Here is a 22,534-nt window from a genome sequence, read left to right on the forward strand (position 1 = left end):
CCCAGGAGGAAAGGGACATGGATGAGCAGGTATATACTCCCCTGAAGTAACTATACGTTGGGCTAGTCTAGCCTTAGCTCAGGCAACATGGGGCTAGCTCTTTCCCGAGGGCTGGGTGTATGGGACTCTTATTAGGGTAGGCAGGACTGAGCTGGAGGGACATATGGCACTGCTGGAGACTGAGGCACACGGGACTCACCATGGTGTCGCAGCAGTAACAGTGACACACCTCGGGCTATCACAGAGCCTCAAAACTGGGCCCACCGTGGCTCTCACACAGACTGCGGTGCATCGAACAGTGGGAAAGGGATGGGGACGGGGGCAGGGTGTGGGCAGCAAGGGCAAGTTATGCCCAGGACACGGGAAAGCGTGAAATCAGCACCCAGCTGCCTGCCTGCTGAGTCCACGGCCAAGCTGTCCTGCTGTGCTCTTCTCCACTAGGGATGGGAGTGGCATCCTAGGGACTCAGAATCACCACGGCAAGCACAAAACACTGGGGAGATCCCACAACTGGGCGCAACACTATTTCCAATGTTACACCACCTTGACCATCATAGTCTTGAGACTGGACCCATTTAGGGAATACCACAATTAACAGCAAAATGGAAAACATTAAAGGGTTGCATATTTAACCAGCCAGAAGCTCTCCCAATAATTTGCAAGCCTGGTGGGCTGGCCCTGGCCTCAGTCTGTAGTTCCCAGCCCCCTCAGTTGCTCAGCAACTGAGCTGACGCAGTTCAAACCATGGCAACCTCGGCTTCTTCCAGACCCGACGCTGACGGGTCACGTGACCGCTGCTAGCCACACGCCGGTGCCTGGTGCAAGCCTGAGCCACGCCTCCTTTCAGAAAGGGTTTCCGTGAGGCTGTGGATGGCATGACAGGAGCCTCGCAGGAACCACAAAGCCCGGACAACACGACTGCCTTTTTCCCACCCGCATTCCAGGCTGGAGCGTGTACGCTAGCTACAGCACGGTGACCCAGAGGTTTCTGTCCCGAGAAGCTGGCAAGCAAGCCCACACACCCACTTATCAATCTTCACTGAGACAAAATAAAAGACCTGGAAAGACCCTCAGCGCTGACAGCTGCTCAGCCCAGCTGGGCCGGTGGCTTTTATGCAGACACATACTTGTCACGGGAGCACATTAACAGGATCTCATCTGATATTCAACATATTCTAGGCACATTGTTCAGCAGGTCAGATAACAGAGTCCTAAGACATTCATTCTCCCCAACAGCTGTGACAGGAGAAGGTTCGCCAGCAAAGGGTACTGTCTTCACCCGGTACCAGCACCCCCTGGGACACCAGTCAGTAACTCAGATTACAGCTCTCCCATGATGCACTTGGCTTTGGATTTAGCCTCTTGCCTTAAAATGTGCACAGGAGACAGGAGGCAGCTGCTTGAGGATTAGGGTGACTGAAGGATGGGAACGGGCTAAGGTAGGCTTCTCATTCACTTGGGGCATGCTGGCCCTGGAGCAGTTTCCAAACCACAGCCCAGGAGATCGGTAGAATCCAGAGCTGAGGTGGAGATTTCTAGGCCAGAAAAGATAGCGACTGGATTGATTCCCTCAACACACTGTACACTGCATCCTATAAATGGCCCACAATTACAGCCTGGGTATGGAATTCAGCAACAGAGATGGCGTACAGCATAAGAGAAGATTCCATGACAAAATCTCTAGGGAAGGAAACTCAACAATGAGTGAGCGGGAGGGACTGTCTACAAGCACAAATGCAATGCTTACAGATGTCACAACAGACCAAAAGCAATCTTCAAGGGGTCAGGGAGATGGCTCCATCAGAGACGTGTTTGCCTGTGCTGGGAGAAGCAAAGAGAGCTGCATTCTGGGAGCTCACAGGCTGGCCGGCCGGCCCGGTCTAATCTGTAAGCTTCAGGTCCACGTGACAGACCCTGACTCAGAAACAAGGCAAACACATGAGGAATGACACACAAGGGTGACCTCTGGCGCACACACACACACACACACACACACACACACACACACACACACACACACACCCCTCTCTACCTTCAGTCAAAGCATTTTGCTTCTTAGATCACAGCCCCAACCTGAAGTCGATATCCTTGGCCTAGTATGAGTAGAGCAGCAATTCTGAAGGAAGGGGAGAAAGAGGCTTCGAGAAACCAAGGCCAGTTGTCCCACACATCACAAAAGGCCAAGATTCAAGTCCAAGAAACATGAATCCCATGAAAATTACACATGGGCACACTGTAGTCATATAATGGAAAAACAATATTAAAAATAAGAAGAGGGACTGGACTGTGGTGGCGCACACCTTTAATCCCAACACTTGGGATGCAGAGGCAGGTGGATCTCTGTGAGTTGGAGGCCAGCCAGGGCTACACAAAGAAACCCTCTCAAAAGGGGGGGGGGATTTAAGCTAATCTGTTTGTTAGCTCAGAGGTTAAAAGCACTGGTTGCTCTTGTAGAGAATCCAGGATCAACACCCACAGGGCAATATGGCAGTTGACTGTCCCAGGGGACATCTCCTGCTTCTGGCCTCTGCTGTACTATAGTAGGCATGCAGGTGGTATGCAAATACACAAACAACACACCCATACCCATAAATAAAACTAACTTAAAAACATTAAGGGGAAAAAAAAGATTACATGTGAACTATTGTGAGCAGCTTTTTTTTTTTTTCCTTTTGTGGGCATGTTTCAGAGAGAGACTCACTCGTTAACCCTGGTCTAGAACCTGTTATGTAGACCAGTCTAGTCTTGAACTTAGGAGACATGCCTGCCTCTGCCTCCCGAGTGTTGAGATTAAGGGCATGCACCACCCAGCCTGACCTCACAAACAGAGGCTGTTCAATTCCGGGAACCTACACAATGAGAACAGACAGACAGCTCTGCTGTCTTCCAAGTTGTGTTTGGAGCTCCGTGTGCACACTGTAGGATGAACACTCTCTGTCACAAGCACATACAGAACATAAATACATGTAATAAAACGTTTAAATGAAAAGCTGGCCTGACAAAATGGCTCAGCGGGTCAAGGTGCCTGCTGGCAAGCCTTAAATCCTGAGCAGCAGCCCTGAAAACCACATACAGACACAACTCTAGGGTGGGCAATGTGGCGCACGCCTTTAATTCCAGCACTCAGGTTGAGGCAGGCAGATCTCTGTGAGTTCCAGGCCAACCTGGTCCACTCAGAGAGCTTCAGGTCAGTCAAAGCTACATATTAAAATTCTGTCTCAAAAAAAAAAACCAAAAACCAAAAAACCCCACATTTAGGGCCAGGGAAATGGTTCAGTGAGTGAAGGTGCTTGCTGCCACATCTGACAGCCTGAGTTCCAGCCCTGGGTCCCACACAGTGAAGGAGAGATCCAACTTACAAAAGTGAATCTCCGAGCATGCACTCTCACGCATGCACGCATGTGCGAGAGCGTGCAGAGAGACAATGAATAAATGTAGTTTTTAAGTATTTTAAAAACAAAAAGGTAGCCGGGCGGTAGTGGCGCACGCCTTTAATCCCAGCACTCGGGGAGGCAGAGCCAGATGGATCTGAGTTCGAGGCCAGCCTGGGCTACCAAGTGAGTTCCAGGAAAGGCGCAAAGCTACACAGAGAAACCCTGTCTTGAAAAACCAAAAAATAAAAAATAAAAATAAATAAAAATAAAAACCAAAAGGTGCAACAATTACAGACAGTACCTATTAACGGGGCTTCAGAATACATGAAGCACGAGCTGAAAAGACCACTGGCAGAGAAGCAAGTCCACATCATATTTGTATGAGAAAAAAAAGGACTGTAAAGGATTGGACTAAAACTGTCTGTCACCTCTGCCCAGGACCAGAGCACACTGCCCCCACCACGGGGAATGTTTCTCAAGAAGACCCGTGGCTGGGCTGCACACCTTTGAACTCAGCGCTCCTCTAACTGAACGAAAGCCACAAGTGAGACCGACTCGGAGGAGAGGCTCTATGCAAAGAAACGGCAGAGGCCAACAGTTGACTCTGACCCGGCAAGCAGAGACCGGGCAGGGGGAAGAGTGGAGATCAGAACTGGAGGGCCGTGGTCAACAAAGCCAAATGCTTGTTCTGGGCAAAGAACTGAAGTAACTGCAACCCCCTGATTAGAAGAAAACACGGAAATGTAAAATACTCAGCCTGCAAGGGGCTCCATACAGGGCCCATAGACACCAAGGAATAAGATGGGGACCCGGCACAGTGGTGCACGCCTTTGAGATCCTAGCACTCTGGAGGCAGAGGCAGGCAGGTCTGTGTGAGTTTGAGGCCAGCCTGGTCTACACAAGAGCCTGTTTTTGAAGAAGAAAAAAAAAAAAAGTATGCACAAACATATACACACACACTACATACACACATACCCCACACACACAACACACACCACCTCATATCATGAACATCTCTCTGCAGGAAAATCCAGTAACTTTGATGACATGTGTAGACTTTGAAAACACAAACTACCCAAGTATGTACAAAATGAAACAGAAAAAAGGGTACTTCCTGATATCTGAAGGGAAAAAAAAATCAAGCTATATGAAACAGTTCCTACAAACACAGTTACTAGCCCAAACTAGCCCATTTCAGTGGAGGTAGTTAGTGGTAGAATTACAGAATCTTACATTTTTTTCTTCCAATCTATATGCGTATGAGGTTGTGTGTGGAGTCAGAGGGCACCTTCCACCTTGAGACAGGCTCTTGTTTGCTGACTAGCCCAGGCTAGCCTCTCCTGTTTCCTCCTCCCATCTCATCATAGGAGCACTGGGCTTACAGCCACAAGCTACCTGGCCAGCTTCACGTGGGCTCTGGGCTCCACACTCAAATCCTCATGCCTGCTCAACAAACGCTCTCCTTACCCATCCATCTCCCCATCCCCGAGCCTCACACTTTGCTCTTACAGTGTACAAAGAAGGAACATTTTGCCACTTTCTCAATTATATGCTACACAACCCTGACATAGGAATAGAACAAAAGACAATCATAGATCTGCGTCCCACAGAAACGAACTCAAACCAGTCCTATATAGAAAGAATACACCAGGATTCTCAGAGATGCACGGCTCGCTTAGAAACCACAACTCATGTTAGCATAAAAAAAATAAGATATAACCAACAACCAACTCAGCAGTGACAGAATTCAGCTGATTGCTGGAGACTAGTCTCAGAAGAGGATAAGAGCTCTCACTGTGAAATCCCACATCTAATATCACATCCTAAAGATGAAGAACTGACTGTTTCCCAATTAAAATCAGAGACAGAACAAGGGTGGTCTCTGCATTGCCCACACTCAATATCCAGCCGGCTTTCCTCACACTGCATTAAGGATGCAATAAGACGCATTGTAAGAAATAAGATGCATTGTTAAAGTTGGGGCTGGAGAGATTGCTCAGTGGTTAAGAGCACTTGTTCTTGTAGAGGACCGACCAGGTTTGGTTCTCAGCATCCACCTGATGACTCCCAATCACCCGTTACTCAAGTTCCAGGGGATCTTATTCCTTCTGGTCTTCATGGGCACCACATGCACATGGTACACATAAAATACATGTAGACAAAACACTCAAATACATACAAATTGTTAAATGAATTAACATTCATATTCGCATAAAATTCACCATTAAAAGTGTAAATTCAATGATTCAGTGAGTTGGAATTTGGACACCCATCCCACCACTTAAGTGTGATGTATGTCCATCATCCCCAAATAAGCCTCTGCACTCCGTGGCTGTCACTCTGCATCTGGAAAATGACATTTTAAGAAGCTAGCTACAAAAGCAAAGAATATAACAGTTTAGATTCAAAATGGTAGCAATTTAGAATTCCAAAGGGTTTTCTGGTAAAAAATCAATTGGCTTTTTTCTTCCTCCTGCTTATTATTCTCTTGGGTTTTTGTTTGTTGTTTGAAGCAAAGATCTAGATTTGGAAAAACAAACTCAGAGAATTCAGCAGTGTGAGACTCCAGCCTAGGCTGAGCGCTGGCCTAGCATGTGCACCATAAACAAGACAAGCTGATGAATTATTGGCCTAAAGAGAGACCAAAGCAGGTACCAAAACTGCCACGTGCACGGCTGACTGACCCTCCCTTTCAAAGGCACTGTGATAAATAGACAGGAACAGAAAAGCCTCTTCAATACCTCACCTCAGGCTGCACACAAAACCAGTTCAGGATGAAGCACAGCTCTGAACACAAAAGCCCAAACTGTAATTCTCCCAAAGAAAACATGATCTTTATGACCTCTGCTGAGACAAAGTTTGTAGAGGACTCCTGTCATTTCTGAAGGCTTACAAACTAGACTTCAACTAAACCTGGAAGTTTTACTCACTAAAAGGCACTATCTTAAAAAACAAAACGCTAATACAAAAAGAAAGCGGATTTCAGACTGGAGGAGAATATTCCCAACAGAGACCCCAGATCATGCAGAGGCAAGAGGACACCCTACGAGTCAAGCCATCAGGGCAGAAGGTGTCAACACTCCTCGTGAGGACAGAAAGATGTTCATCGACTGTGGGGCGGTGGGGGGGAGGTAAAGCCACACACGGGAGCGGCCAGGACATCCAGGAGAGAATCAGAAATGGCCCAGATGCTGACAAGGTGCGGATAAGCCAGGCCGCTCTCCTTGACTCTCGGATGGAAACAGAACATTGCAGCTGCCGGGGAGAAGCCTGGCAGACACCAGGTAGTGAAACCCAGCCCTGCCCTGGCAATTGTTAGGAAGGAAAGCCCATATCCGTTCACAACAGGAAGACATGGAAAAAGGGTGCTCCTTCATGGGAGCTTCATGCCTAACAGTCTAAGCCTAAACCACTCAAGCGTTAGCAGGAAGACGAAGGGCTAAATTATCAAATATTCAACAAGGGCTAGGAGGTGGCTCAGTGGATAAACTGTTTGCCACACAAGCACGAAGACTATAGTTCAGGTCACTAAAACCCATGCAAATGCCAGCTAGTCATGGCAGCCACTGGTGGAGATGGGCAGCCACTGGTGGAGACATGGGGGTTCCAGGACAAGCTAGACTAGCTTTAACAGAGAGCTCTGGATTTAAAGGACTCCTTGGCTCCATGAGTAAGGTAGAGAATGATCAAGGAAGCTGTTCAACGTCAACCTCAGGCATCCACGTACACACATGGACATGTACCTGCCCCCGCCCCCCCATGCAGGCACAATTCAATGTTACACTCCTTAACGCTAAAAATAACTGCTATAAAGCATGGGTGAATCTCAAGAAAATGCTGGGCCACAGATGTGAGGACCAACGGGTAAGATACCTTGTTGCATGGCCTCTGTGGGCAGGGCAGGCGAACTAACTAGAAGAAGGTGTTGGGTTAACACCTGTTCAGACTTCTGGAGCAGGACATTAACAATGTAGGGGCTTCACTGTACTCAAATTACATCTCCATGCCAAAAGCATCATAGCAGCTTCACGGGAAAGCGTCCGGAGACACACTGAAGACTGACAAGCATGTGTAAGTCAATCAGGTACACAGATGGGCGGGATTACCTGTTCACTCTCCGCGGGCATTTCTCTGGTTTGATGTCCAACTCGTAGTGATAGATGTCAATTTTGGGGATGTCCATTTCAAAGAAGTTGGCCTGTAGTTTGATTGTTCTCCCGGAGGTGCCGAAGTCCGGCCGAGGTGGAGGCTTGAAGGCATATCCTGGGATGGGCGATGTCGACGGAGCAGGAGAAGCAAGAACTGGGGACAGCGAGGAGACATCAGACATTAGGGATGGCCGACTCGAACTTGTTCATCAGAATAACGGCGCACAGCCCAATCTCCCCACACCTCTGGATCCTGAGGCCCACACCTCCCCACATGCTCCATCTTGCTTTTCCACCTCATCCCAGAGGCCCCTACCGGGGCAGAGGACGCAGCAGTATGTCTGCCTCGGGCAGCTTGCTGGTCAGTGACCGTGCCAAATCCTTCCCCACCAAGATCCTCTCCTTGTTCTCCCAAATCACTAAGACAGGTTTTCCTCTGCGGGGGACTTCCAGCTCTCCCCCAAGGCTCAGAGAGTTCACACTGTGGCCACAGCTGGATTCCCTTCGGCAAGCTCCCACTCCATCAGCGTGCCTGGGACCTAGCCCTCCCAGGAAGCCACACAGTGCGCCACAGTGCGCCTTACTGCGTTCCCTCTGTGTTCCCCAGCTAATCATGCACAGCCCCAGCACGGGGGGCCTTGGGTGGGATTGGGGTGGGGTCCCATCCCAGTTTCCAGGCATTCTCCCATACACCTGGCCTGAACGTCGTAGCATACATACCCACCCTTCCTCAAAAACACCTCTGTAGCTCTCCAGCATCTAGTCCACGTGCCCAGGTGTGTGACGGTGCCCAAGAACTTGGCCTTTCCCACTTCAGTCCTACCCAGCCCACATAATGGTCAGGAGCCATCACCTAGGAGGGCACTACCCCACACCCTCTCTCTTCAAACTCCATTTCCTTTTATTCCCACCCCAGCATCAGTATGTCACGCTGTGCTGCCATCCCAAGGTCTGAGAGGCGCAGCAGAAGCCCACATACACCTGATGGACTCTCTGCCACTTCACAAGGAAGCTGGGGCTCACACAAGCCCGCACATGCACGTGCATGCCACCACCCCCAACCGCCCCAGCGGCACTCACAGCACCTGTGACATTTTCTGACTTCCATGGGCTGCACCGACTCACATAGGTACTCAAGGACTGGCGCTCTCTGGCCCTGGAAACCACGAGAACCTCATTCCAGCAATGGACCATGTGACTTTCCCAGTAGTGGTAGTATTTTTTTGTTGTTGTTGTTTTGTTTTTTAATGTGTATTGGTGTTTTGTCTGCATGTATGCCTGTGTGAGGGTGTTGGATCCCCTGAAACCGGGGTTACAGGCAGTTGTGAGCGGCCATGTGGGTGCTGGGAATTGAACTCTGGTCCTTTGGAAGAGCAGCCAGTGCTCTTCACTGCTGAGCCATCTCTCCAGCCCCCAGAGGTGGTGTTTTAATACTAAACCAACCACCAACTTAGAGTGTGCTGGGGCGACCCCCTGGGCTAACTACTGGCCAGTGATGTGCGGTGAGCGGAGGTGGGGTGGGATCAGGTGTGCTGTGGTGACTCGGGTTTCTCTGTGCTGCCTCTGGGGGACTGGAGAAATGGAGCAGAATGAATTACCAGTGAGGAAAGCGAGACCCACCAGACAAGACTCATCTGTGACACAAGTCAGACTTGTCAAGGCAAAGGTGTCCCCACTGCTGTTCAAATCCTTCTGTCTACTCTGCTTTGGATTCTGAAGCCAGGTCTCGCTGTGTAGTCCTGGCTGGCCTGGAACTCTCCAGATGGCAGAGGCTGGCCTCCAGCTCAAGTTCTTCCGCTTTTGTCTCTGGAGTACACGAACCAGTTACAGGCACGTACTGTGACACAACTAACTACTCTGGATGCAGCCATGGCAACGCGTCACCCCAACCCCAACCAACCCCAGGAGAGGACAACTCACAAATTTAGAAAAAAATACAACTATATATTTGTCATATAAAAGATTACTTTTACTTTTTTCATTCCAATGTCCTATTTCAAGAGATAAGCTGACTGTGTTTTTAAAACTCCAGTTCCTACTGACAGAATACTCACGCCACCAAGAACAGTACAGCAAGCCTTTCTTACTGTCTCGGGGCCTGGAAAAGCTTGCAAGACCTGGGCCTGCTCTCTTTCTGTTTGTTTTAGGAAAGCTAAAGCGCGCTGAGCCGAGCTGTGCCATCTGGAAGCAGTCAGGTCTCTCCTCTACACCACTGCAACTTCAGAGGTGACATATTCACAGCTTTGAAAACAGGCACCCCTCCACCAGCCCCCTCTGATGGCCCTGACATGTTGGTGGCAGGCTGAGGACCAGGGGCACAAGAAAAACTGCTCTGGGCTGTTCTGGATGAGTGTCACCCAGCAGGAGGAAGTCAGTTTGCTTTCATTAGCTCAGCAGGACCCAGCCATCTTTCCCACCGCAGACCTTGACCAGGACACAGAATATCCAGACGAGCTCAACAAACCTGTCCCTTCCTTTCAGGTCAAAGGAGACAACAAAAATGGTCAACCGATGTGTGGTCCCTGCGTTCAGGTGGTCTCCACTGGTCGAGAAGGAGCTTAGGATACAGGATCAGTTAAACCACAGTCAGGAAACTCAGACACACTCACTGCGCCGGAGTCTTGGTTGGGCACACCCCAGTTTACAAAGGCAATCTAAGGAACGTTCCTGGGGAGCAGAGCGCCCAGGGCACACCCTGTCACAGCTGATGCGGCCTCATCAAAGCGCATATTTACAAAGGTCTACTTCTCAGATCACCTGAAAGTCCCTCCCATCACACCGCCATGGGAACTAAGGAGCACCATCAACCAGCTCGGGCTCCAGGCAGAGTTAATAAAAGGAACGGGGAAACAGAAAGTGTGATTCCACAACATACTTCTCCATTACTTCTGGAAAGAACGAAAATGCAGCCATTTCATAGAAAAGGCACGCAGAATATAAAAATCACATTTGGACCTTGCAAGTTCTCTGGTCTAAATGTCTTCCCAAGTACTGGGATCCCTCTTCGGAGACTCTGGTCCCTGGGAGACACCGGAGGCCTATTTTTATCACTCCCGGGGAGTCCCAAGTGCACACTGCCAAACAAGCGGGAGAATCAGACCCAAAGCTCTGGAGAGGGGCTGGATCTGCATGAACATAGAGCAAATCGGGAGGGGTCGGCTGAGCCTGTGGGGCCCAGCTCTGGACCTGACAGGTAATGAGCCAAGATGGAAGAGCCAAAAAGGAGGCACACCCACACACCCTCACAATCGGCTGACACTGAGGATGCTGAGGTAAGTGAGGGAGAGCACCAAAGACTCCCTGCTGTGCGGGCCCTGCCCTCTCTCCAGCCTCCAGGCACAGTCCCCAGACACCTGCTGCCCTCCCTTCAAACCCTGGCAACACACACACACACACACACACACACACACACACACACACACAGAGAGAGAGAGAGAGAGAGAGAGAGAGAGAGAGAGAGAGAGAGAGAGAGAGAGAGAGACTCACACACACACACACTCACACATACACACACACCATTCTGGCAGCCATTCTCCTAGGCTTGCTCTACATGTGTTTCCAGTTCTGTCCTCTCAGAAAATGCTTGGGACCGGGAAGAAAAATTGCATCTTACACCAGGATTCTGTGGATCCTCATGGTTACAAGGGACCTGGGTGGCCCCAGGGAGGAGCTGTGCCACCCTTCAGTGATACACCCTCAAGTTAGACATGGCTCACTGGACCGGGTTCCCCGGCAGGGAGACAGCGTGGTACCAGGGACAGGCAGGCACCAGTGTTTGCTGACTCGCTGGTCACTTAGCACATTTGTTTTAAAGCTCCATTTTTAGAGCCACATCACAAACAGCAAAAGGGAAACACAGAGCATGAGTAATCCACTTCCTGCATGAGCAACCTGGTCCAGAAGACCAAGAGATTCGGTGTTTGTGACAGATGCCAAGAGAGGCGCCTGTGAGCCAGCCTGCCGCAGTACAGGATGGCCTCAAAAGTCCCGGGAGAATCGGGGAATCTGCACTAGCATGGGCTTTGCGCAGGAAGGCAGAGGATGCTGGGACTCCTGCCCCCAGGCTACACACACACACACACACACACACACACACACACACACACACACACACACACACACACCTGCCAACAGAACCCGCCCTGGGCATAGGTAAGCATATCCCAAGCACTCCTCTAAGGGACAGCGCTGCACTCTGGGAGTGATTGCTATGCCTGCGTGCTCAGTTCAAGCACAAGCACCAACCCCAGACAGGGAACGGGACACTAGGGGGCTGGAGAATACAAGGTCACAGGAGGATCCAGGAAGCAGCCCTATAGGACTCCTACATGAGGCTTGGAATGCCCTGGGTCCCCAGCACAAATCTGGCCCAAGCCATCAGTGCTGGAAGGGCCTCAGTTTCCCACATTATGACTGACCAACAAAAAAAGCTGGGCAGATGGTACAAGGGGAGAGCAATGGGGAGTAGGTCCAGACCACATTCCCAGGGGTGTTCAGCAGGTGAGTGGCGTCAGCAGAAGAGGCCTGCTGTTCCCATCTTCCTACCTGCTCTCGGGCAGGTCACCTGGCACTGGGAGTCCAGATTACCGTCCACTCCATGCCGTGGGACGGGGGCACGGGATGGTGTTGGAACGTCATCTATAACCCAGACCAGCACTGTCTAGTAAACAGTTCCTGGGGGAACTGGTGTCCTGAGGGGTGTGGCGTGGGGCAGCCCTGGGTGGAATGCCCAGCCCACTCCTCCAGGGCAGTCAGGAAGTGGCTTGGAGACAAACTGTCCCCACCCAGGGAGTCCTGCTGCAGGATGGTGAGCTACGCCTGGCCACAAACCACTACCAAGGAAAGGCATGGTGCCTTCTGGAAAAACCTATGCTCCCTCTCCTTACAGGCCTAGGAAGAGGAGGACCTGGCCACATTGCTCCTCACCTGGCCTGGCCCTCTGGCACAGGAATTTTCTCAGCCAACAGCACATGTGAGGGCTGAGTGAAGGGGCCTTGTTTCTTGACCCGTGTGGAGATGGAACAGAGTCACTGCTATCGTATACTTTATTCTCTTCAACCTTGATAATAAAAAGTTACAGAAGATAAAGACAGAAAAAATGAAACTGTAGAGAATGGCCCCACACAAGACAATCCCTGTAAAGCACCTTCTAGGTACGCACACACCAGCTAGACCTGACACGGTTTTTCCATCCCTTCCTTCATTTAACATCACACTAGGCCCACAGCCCAGTCTCTGAACTACCTCAGTGCTTTCCAAAGTGCCTCTGGACCACCCCAGAGACTGGGCCGACGCCCCGAGAGAACACGCCTCCATCTCCATCCTGGGACAGAAGCTAAGACCCACCCCAGGGGCTCACATAGCAGTCTCCCTCAGTGCTGGCCTTCCAGATACACCTGTGTCCTCTTCAGGCTATGGCCTCTAGTCTACAGCTTCTCAGCTCCAAGGTAGACACCTCACTGAGCTCATCTGTGGCCCTGGCACCTCACAGCTTAGAAGCCCACCATTCCTGGATGGATGACACTTCCTGGCACCCAGAGTGTACCATGGACGCAAGGACCCGACAGGAGCCAGAGGTTACATGCACTCCGTGGGTCCCCTCCAGCCTACCCTCACCCCAGCACATCACTTTCTTTTTTTGTTGTGGTTTTTTTTCTTGACAGGGTTTCTCCGAGTAGCCCTGGCTATCCTAAAACTGCCTCTGCCTCTTGAGTGCCGGGATTAAAGGCATGCACCACCATTGCCCAGCTTGTAGATTTCTACACTGCAGCTCCATATCAAGATTCTGAGACTCACTCCTTCCTCCCCAAGGTGGTCTCATGTAGCCCAGGTTAGCCGCAAACTTGCTGTGCAAGGGATGGCCTTGAACTCCTGATCTTCTGTCCTCATCTCTCCAGTGCTAGCTTATAGGTGTGTGCCATTACATTTATGCAGTGCTGGGGTTTAACCCAGGGCCTTCTACATGACAGACCAACTCTACCAACTGAGTTCTATCCCAGCCCAGGATTCTTCTTCTAATATCCTTGCTCCTTTGAGAAGCCATTGGATTCTGGCCATCTCTCCCTCGGGTTGAATGCTACACCTAAAATCTGGCACTTCAAGTCACCTCAGGAAAGCTTAGCCCTGTCTGTCCCAGTGGCAAGAGGCCCAGTTGGCTGAGGCCAGAGAGGTTGTTCAGCCACCCTAGCTCTGCAATGTGCTTCCCATTACCCGAGGGTCTTTGCCCTTGCATGTGATGAAGAAGTCCTCATTTTGTATCACATATCAGATCTGGCATTTTGATGGCTTTTATTCAGTATGACTAATTTGATCTATCAACCCTATATATTTTGTTTCATCCATGCAAACCATTATTCTAGAAAATATTCCCACACAAGCATCACCAGCCTGACAAGGGAACTCATGACCTGAACGTGTAAGAACCAGCTTCCCCGGGGGCCAGTGGCCTCATCTCTGAATGCAGAAGCTGGTGCCTAGCTCCTGAAAACATCAAACCAGCCCTTGCACTGTCTATGGGGGATGGGCAGGGCAAGTGTTCCTCTCTGGGGGCCATTCAGGAACTGTGGCACCCACCCTCCTGAGGCAGGAGCGGCTGGGAGGTCAGGCCAGCACCCTGCAGACATGGTAGGGCTCTGCTGTCTCCATGGCTGCAACAATGTGCGTCAGTTCACCATTTACTGCTGCCATGGCAACCGGCCTCTCCTGCATCTGCTCATCAAGCAGGCTGCTAGCATGGGCGGGATCAAGTCTGAGATCAGGAGACTGGTGCCCTGAGGAGGCCCGGCAGCTGTACCACCTCCACAGTGCATCCTGGCATGGCCACACAGGGCCAGCATGTAGCCCTGGGGCCCGACACTAGGCAATCCATTGCAAGGGGGTTACAAAACGCTCCCACATAGAAGCGCCATGGGTCCACATGGAAAGCACTCTGGGAAATGTGCAAGCAGATGGGTGTGACTGTCCAGAGATTTTTCCATAGAATTAACCAGAGGAATGGGGCTGCATACTCAGGATCCCAGCATGTAGGGGACATAGGCAGGAGGATCATGAGTTAAGAGGCCAGCCTGTGCTACACATGAAGACACTGTCTCAATAAATAAATAAATAAATAGTAAATAAATAAATAGAAAGTAACTAAGAAAAATAATCAACTGTTCAGGGGCTGAAGTGATAGCCCAGAGGCTAAGAGCATTAGCTGATCTTGATCTTCCAGAGGACCCAGGTTCAAGTCCCAGCACCCACATGGGGTAGCTCACAACCACCTGTAGTTCCAATTCCCGGGGATCTGGTGCTTTCTTCTGGCCTCCAGGGGCACCTGCGCTCAGCGGCACACACACACGGGTGTGAATAAAAATAAACCTTTTTTCTACCCCCGAGACAGGGTTTCTCTGTGTAGCTTTGCGCCTTTCCTGGAGCTCACTCTGTAGCCCAGGCTGGCCTCGAACTCACAGAGATCCGCCTGGCTCTGCCTCCCGAGTGCTGGGATTACAGGTGTGCGCCACCACCGCCGCCCAGCTAAAATAAACCTTTTAACAAACACTCAACCTGTGCAGTTATGCAGAAGACGACGAGTCCTTCAAGCCCAACCCCACACGGCCAGGCTTTCGTCAGGGACCTACTGTGTAGCAAGCACACATCATGCCGCCACTGTATGCCTGCACCAGCTAGAGACCATGTCCTTGACCACAGGTGTCACGTGACAAATCACGGCCGGGGAAACAGGAAGTCACCTTGGAAACCATGAGGAGACACTCTCCCACCCCTTGGTGTGCAGCCTGCTGAATCATCAGCCAGTTCTGTGTCTACAAAGACACAAGTGGCTACCACACTGGAGGATCTGGGGGGCTCAGTGAGTGGGCGAGAAGGGAGAACAGGGGGACCATAACCAGCCTTCCCAGAAGGGCGGTGACTGGCTGCTGCTTCCTGTCACCACCCACCTGCCGAAAGCATTCCTGCCGTGACATCTAAGTATGAGTTATACGACCTTTAAACAGAACAAAGGTTGCATGACTTCACTCCTGGGTGACTTCAATGTTCCTTACAAAGCGGGGTGGGGGGCTGCCAGGAAAGCGCTTACCATAAGAGCGTGGGGACCTGAACGCACAGCTCCAGCACCCCTCAGAAAACCCACTTGGAGGGTCAGGAGAGGCGGACCCCTAGAGCTGCTCTGCCAGTCTAGCCAACTGGTAAGCTCCAGGTCCAGGGAGGGACACTGTCGGCAAAAAAAAAAAAAAAAAAAAATATCTATGGCAGAGAGCAATTGCGGGAAACCCCTGACGCCAGCCTCTGGGCTCAACACGTACACCCACACACCACACAAGCACACCCACACTCAGAAAGCTGAAGCAGGTGGATGGCTGTATGGTGCCACCCACTTGTGCCACAGTAAGATCCATTCTAGATTAAGAGTAAGTCTACCTCGGCCAGGGGGTGGTGGCGCACACCCTTAATCCCAGCACTGGGGAGGCAGAGGCAGGCAGATCTTGGTGAGTTCGAGGCCGGCCTGGCCTACAGAATGATTTCTAGGACAGCCAGAGCTGAAACACAAAGAAACCCTGTCTTGAAAAACCAAAAGCCATAACAACAACAACAAAAAACCCGAGAAAGTCTGCCTCAAACAAACAAACAAACACAGCAAAAGATAAAAACCAAAGGCCTGGCTCTGAGGACAAGCTACATCCAGGGTGAACTTCATTTGCAGGGCTACAGCAGAGCCCAGACCTCTTCCTCCAGAGACATAGCCCCTGGCATCCATGGAGAGAGATGGGAACACTTCAAGCCCTGCCACTCCAGTGACCCACTGATTGCGGAGTTCTTTCCGAGGCTTCAGAGCAAGTACGGCTGAAGACACACCCCTCATCTTTCTTCTAGAAGTCTGTGCCGTGCTGAACACTGAACAGAAATTATAAAGGAAACGAATGCGACAAAAACAGCCAGGGACCCTAAGCTCCCATGCCACACCCAGGCCGTGCCAGGCGTGGACCTCCGTGCCTCTCTGCCTCTCAGTCAGCTCTGCAGGGGAAGCATCTGACGCTTCAGGGTTGAGTGATTTGACAGGTTTCTTGGCTAGACGATGGCCAGGCCTGAGCTGAGTACCGTAGGCTCCAGGACAGGGCGGGACATGACAGCCTGCAGGAAGCTCAGACGGTCAGCAGGGCCTATCAAACTGGTGCTTTCGGGAGACTAGGATGCATGTTTGACAACCGTGCATTGGGAGGCAGAGGCATCTTGATGCTATCATGCAGGTGAGCCACATGCCACCCATGCTGACAGAGCTGCATTAAATAGGGTCTTTTTGGACCAAAAAAAAAAAAAAAAGGAAGCCTTGCATGTGTACCAAGAATGGTGTCTGGGCCGTCTGCTCCATGGCTGGGGAGAGAACACAACTACTGTGCGCTATCAGCAAAACCACTGTCAAGCAAGACCCCAGTAACCACTAACCAACTGTCAACAAAGAACACAAACTCAAACCCAGCCTGTGCTTCGGAGGAGCGGTTCCCAACACAGGAACACTCACGCTCACGTCTGCCTCGCATCTGGCTCAAGAGTCACGGCCAAGTCCAGCTTGGATGGGAACGATGCCTGTGGTCAGAAACCTCCCGCCCCAGCTCTGACTCCCAGAGCTTGGCAAACTCTACTGTAAGCTGAGCGAATGAGCAAGGACACAAGGGAGCTACAGCATAACCCGCGCAGGAAGGGAAGGAGCCTTTGCCCTTCCGGGTCACTGCCGCAATGTGGATGAAAGGGGGCACACAGAACTCGCGAGCAGAAAGGGTGAGCACCCCAACGGTGTGGGCTGTGATAGTCCTAACCCCAGCTTGAGCAGCACAGGAAGTGAGCACTGACCAACACTTGGTAGGAATCAGGTTACGGGTGTGCCTCGATCCTGAGTTGTTTGGGGCCACTATAGAATTTAAGTGTCCCAGAGTGCCCACAGCTTCGAGACACATTACCAGGCATGCTGGCCATCACCTAGTATCCCGATCAACCGTTTGTTCCCATCACCAGGCACTTCAGTGAGGTCATTCTCCTTTGTAGTGGGGACAGAAGATAGCCCTCTGTGACAAGAAAGAAGGCATGGATTGCTCTCTGGAGACTTGTCATCTCTGAAGGCTGTCATGGTACCTGCAAGTCTTTTGATTTGATCACGCTGACCAAAATCCCCCCTGGGAATCTTCCACGGTCGTAGGTAGTTTGATGAGACAGGAAGCGAGGCCCTGGAGGGCAAACGCGAAAGGAGGAGACACTCCAGGGGCGTGAAGGGGCTGGGTGAGGAGGAGGAGGGCTTCCCTGAGCGGCCCGGAGGAAGCAGCACTACCCTCTCTCGTGTGGCCCTTTTGGTTTAATGAGTAATCTGCTAAAAATGTTTTGACCTTATTTTGGCAGGTGATAGAATGTGCTCCATGAGTGCAGGATGCCCTCAGCAGCTGAGGGTAAGCCGTGAGAGAAAACACCCCCTGCGTAGGGCCACCGCCCACTTTCGTCTCGAACTGAAGCAGCTTATTGACAGTGGGGTTTTTAATGGATTTTTTGTGGTTCAATATGAAACTCCAACCATGACATCCTTTGAGAAATGGCCCAAGAACCCATCTCAAAAATCTTTTTTGAGCCGGGCGGTGGTGGCGCACGCCTTTAATCCCAGCACTCGGGAGGCAGAGCCAGGCGCATCTCTGTAAGTTCGAGGCCAGCCTGGGCTACCAAGTGAGTTCCAGGAAAGGCGCAAAGCTACACAGAGAAACCCTGTCTCGAAAAAACAAAACAAAACAAAAAAAATCTTTTTTGTCCAGTCACTCTTTATGGAACAACTTCCACAAGGTGGCCCAGCTGCTCTGAGCGCCTGTTTAAACCGCCCCACGGTGAGCCTCGACACAGCTTAGGAAGCTGAGCACAAAGCCGTCCTCTGGCTCCTCCCCCTACCCCCGAGTCTCTTGGAGCTAACCTCACCACGCTTTATGGTCGTGGGGCCTCTTGCTAGAATGTAAGCATACTGACCACAGGAGCCGGCTGGGTCTCTTCATGTTCAACTGTGGCCTGGCTGAATGCACAGGGAAATGAAAGAGTATCTGATAACAATGGCCGTACCAGTAAAATTGCTTTATTGATTTATAATTCCATGTTGCCTGTCTTTAGGGGAAATCCCAAGCTCCCTTGAGAGACAGTCAGCATCTTCTCAGGCAAGGGACACCAGACACCTATCAGCAGGTTCAAGGTGTCAGGCGTGTCTACACCGACTTTCAAATTCATCTCTAATGGCTTGGGAAGAGGAGCCAGGACACTTGGGCCAGGCAGCAGACCCACTCCCGGTAGCAGAGCACAGACCAAGGACTCCGCAGTCAAACTTCCTGTGGGCCCACTGTGTCCGTTATCGGCTGCCTCCTCAGAAGAATCCAGGCAGCTCCTTCGGAATGTAAGGGATGAATTCCCCCCTCCCCCCGCCACCACGAAATCTTTTTCCCCCCAAAGCATAAAGGTGAGTGAGAATCGATTCCTTCTGTCCCCATCTATGTTGCTTTGAACTCTTCCAGCAAACTGATACATCCAAGATGCTGAAACTACATTCCAATAGAATACACAAACCACCACCACCACCACCCACCACCACCACCCACCACCATTCCCTTCCTTCCAATTTTAAGCTCCAGTTGCTTAAGAAGTCAAGCTGCCTCTACCATGCCAGGCGCCACATCTGGCTGCATATCATGTTGGTAATGTCAACTCACTGGCGGACAGGAAGGACTTCCATTTTATAGATAGGGAGCTGAGGTGGCCAGATACTAAGAGTTAGCCAATCCAGGCCCTGTGTCTACCCAGTCACATGACTTTGCACCCTTTAGAGCATGCAGGTATGTTTGGGACTTGGAGAGAACACGATGGAATGAGCTCTGTAAGGATGTGTCTGTCCTCAGCCAGTCACCCAGGTAGCCTTGAAAACACAGGCCAGCTGCAGGGACTAGAGCCTTCAGCTCCAGAAATACAGCAGGCAGCAGCTCCCAGAAATCCATCCTTAGGAGACAGACAAAACCAAGTGTACAAAGCCCTCCAGGTGGGGCCCGTGATGGTCAGCAGAACAAGCCGCTCTTCAGTCCAGAAAGAACAGGATGGTTACCACCGAGTACTGAGGCAGGGAACCAGATGTACCCCCTTCCACGTATCATAAAATAAACCCACCCTTTAGACAAAGAACTACAGGCAACTAATGGCGGCCGGGAGAGTGAGAATTAGCCTCTCCCTGAGAGGAGCGCCCTTACTGGTTGTCCAGTCCAGAGGGGTCAGCCTTGAAACCAGAAACATACCACCAAATGTATTTGTGCACGTGCACACAGGCATGCATGCATGCGCACGCGTGCACACACATCTATGGACATATGTAACAATAATAAAAGAGGCTATCAACTTGAGGGGGACGTGGGAGGGATTTGAGGAGGGGTAGCTCAGAGGAAGTGGAGGGAGGCAAGCGAGGGGAGGGAGTGACGTCATTCTACTTCAATTACGAACATCGAAATATAAATAAAATCCCAGACAGGCCACAAAACTATAAACTGCTAATGTCTTAAAACATAAAACATGGCTAAGAGCAAATAAATACGGCCACTTCCAGGAGTACTGGGCAATGTGAACTATTTCACGGCCTCCACAGACTGACTGTCATGAAGGATACCGAGAGCAGACCTGCAGACAACGCCCTACACAAAGAAGGGTCCTCATGCTCGGCAGCTGACAAAAAATGACCCACGACAAAAGCTGTAATTACAGGAAGGGGCTGCACAGGCTGGGCGAGGGGCGCATCCCTGAAACCCCAGCCCCTGGGAAGTGGCGGCAGGAAGGGCAAGGTCACCCTTGGCTACCCAGCAAGACTCGTTCTCAACAAACCATGAGAAAGAAAACAAAGACAAAAAAGTCCACAAAAGCAAACGTGAGCAGACCTGGGATAACGGTTCGTGGCTCCCAAAGTTGGACAAAGTTACTCTGAGCAGCCACTGCCTCCCCCCTTTAACAGACATACCTAGAAATGTACCCAGCTCGAGGCCACAACTGCACACTCCCACGTGGGGGCACGGCTAACGTGCCGCATAGTCCCACAGCCCGGGGGAAACCCTGGTGCTTTCCAGCCCCCGAGACCTCGTCCAGAGAGGGGTCCTGCTCTCCGCCCCGCAGCCAGCAATCCTGCCATTCAAAACAGGTCCAAGTCCCTGACCTGGGCTCACAGCATGGTTAGGGGCGTCCACAATGGATCTGCACGACGGAAAATAACGTCACCAGTTTTGATGCCATCCATACAGCTCCGACCAACGCTGACCGCCTGGCCAGGGGTCCACAGTCCACCCAAGCCCCTCCACCTAGCTCCCATATAGGAAGACTCCTCCGCCTCCCCAGCACGGCTCAGGCTTGCGAATTACAGCGTCCACAGGGGCAACAGCAGTGTGATCTTGCTTTCACGTCCCTCCTGCTAAGAAAAGTGTCACCATGTCAACTTTCACCATTAAGGAGAGTACTGTCCTGTCAATTCCTGTGCTCTTTCGGCACACACGCCAGCATCAATAGCAACCAATAATGTGGCGGTTCATCAAGGCCAGGCCTGGTGCCACGTTCTAGTTCTTTTTCTGGAACAAGTACGTGCAACGCCAGGGTAGCTGGGTAGGCCTGGACCAGGGCCTCTGTCACCACTAGCTTCCCAGCCTTAGCTGAGGGGGGAGACCAGGCAGGACCTTAAGCTTGAATCTCTAACAGGCTATGAATAAATCATCTCGCAGATCCGCTAACTGGAGTCTGCTTAAGCCTAGGTTATCCTTACAGTTTGTGAGACCAGATGCATTTTAAGAGAAAAAGAATCAGGAAGAAAATGTTACACTGGGAGAGGGCAGATGTGGGGCTGGGGCAGGGCACCCTAGGGCAGCATGTGGGAGGCTCAGAAGAGGAGAAAGCAAAGGTGGCCCCTCCCCCGCGCTTCAGCTCCACCCCGTGGAACTACAAGCAAGCCTTGGCCCTCTGCCTGTCTTGGAAAGAATGAATGTTCTATTTTCCATTGAAGCAGTAGAACCTATGAACATCTTCTACTAACCTACTAAACACAGGTCCCTTCTCAAGCCAAGGTATCACCTGCCACCCAGGAGAACTGGCAAATGGCCCTTCTAATGGGGACCTCTTGGCAGACAGCAGCGCCAGCCAGTGCCCAGACTGCCGGGCTCACTGTCCTCGGGTCACCTGTTCGCCTCAGAGCTTATCACTCTACATGATCTCACACAGAAAGGTGAGGTGAGGAGGGGTGGAACCTGAAAGGAAGGAGGCGTGGGACCCCCCACGTCCAATAAGTCATCGACAGTAACATCTACCAACTCCCGCCTCACTGACAGGAGGCTTGTGCCAGGATAGAGAGGCCCGGGTCCCTCTCAACAGCGCACAAAGACGCTGAACCTGTCCCTTCAAGTGAACAAGACCAGTTCATGAGAAATAGACACAGGCCAACAGCTAGGCAAGCAAGCAGGGCCGCTAACTAGCCACCCAAGGAGAATGGTGCTTGCCCTAGAGTCAAAATATGCTCAAGAGCAAGGAGAAGAGAATGCTGGGTCCCTGGTTACACACTCAGAACTTTCTCTAAGATGTCTCGGGCGTGGTGGCTCATCCCTTTAATCCCAGCACTCTAGGGAGGCAGAGGCAGGTGGATCTCTGTGATTTCGAGGCCAGCCTGGTCTACAGAGTGAGTTCCAGGATGGTCAGGACTGTTACCTAAAGAAACCCTGTCTCAAAAAAACAAAAAGAAAGAACAAGATGTCTCAGTTGAAAAGCAGGTAGGTCTGCCACCAGACATTCACTCCAAGAACAAAACCTTGGAGTTCATCTCCTTTCAACCATCTGTTCATCATCACCTGTCCAGGCCTCCCTGTCTCCTACTCCACTCCTGCCCTCCCAACCCCTGATGCAAAAAGCTGCTCCTGCAGCGCCGCCCTACACAGCACAACCCCTAGCCCCTCAAGACACAGCCAGGACCCACTGTCCCCTCGGCTTCTTCTCCTG

The 22,534-nt window shown here is 51.3% G+C and overlaps 1 protein-coding gene across 1 annotated transcript in view; it reads right to left on the reverse strand.

Annotated features, from left to right (window-relative positions):
• Positions 1 to 22,534, reverse strand: part of Ago2 (argonaute RISC catalytic component 2) — an 89,584-nt gene that overhangs the window by 47,126 nt on the left and 19,924 nt on the right. Inside the window, exon 2 of the mRNA XM_028885997.2 lies at positions 7,481 to 7,676. Coding sequence (XP_028741830.1) covers positions 7,481 to 7,676 — 196 coding nt within the window. The remainder of the gene's footprint in view (positions 1 to 7,480; positions 7,677 to 22,534) is intronic.

Source organism: Peromyscus leucopus, chromosome 20 (assembly GCF_004664715.2).
Source record: "Peromyscus leucopus breed LL Stock chromosome 20, UCI_PerLeu_2.1, whole genome shotgun sequence".
In the NCBI taxonomy this organism is placed as follows: domain Eukaryota; kingdom Metazoa; phylum Chordata; class Mammalia; order Rodentia; family Cricetidae; genus Peromyscus; species Peromyscus leucopus.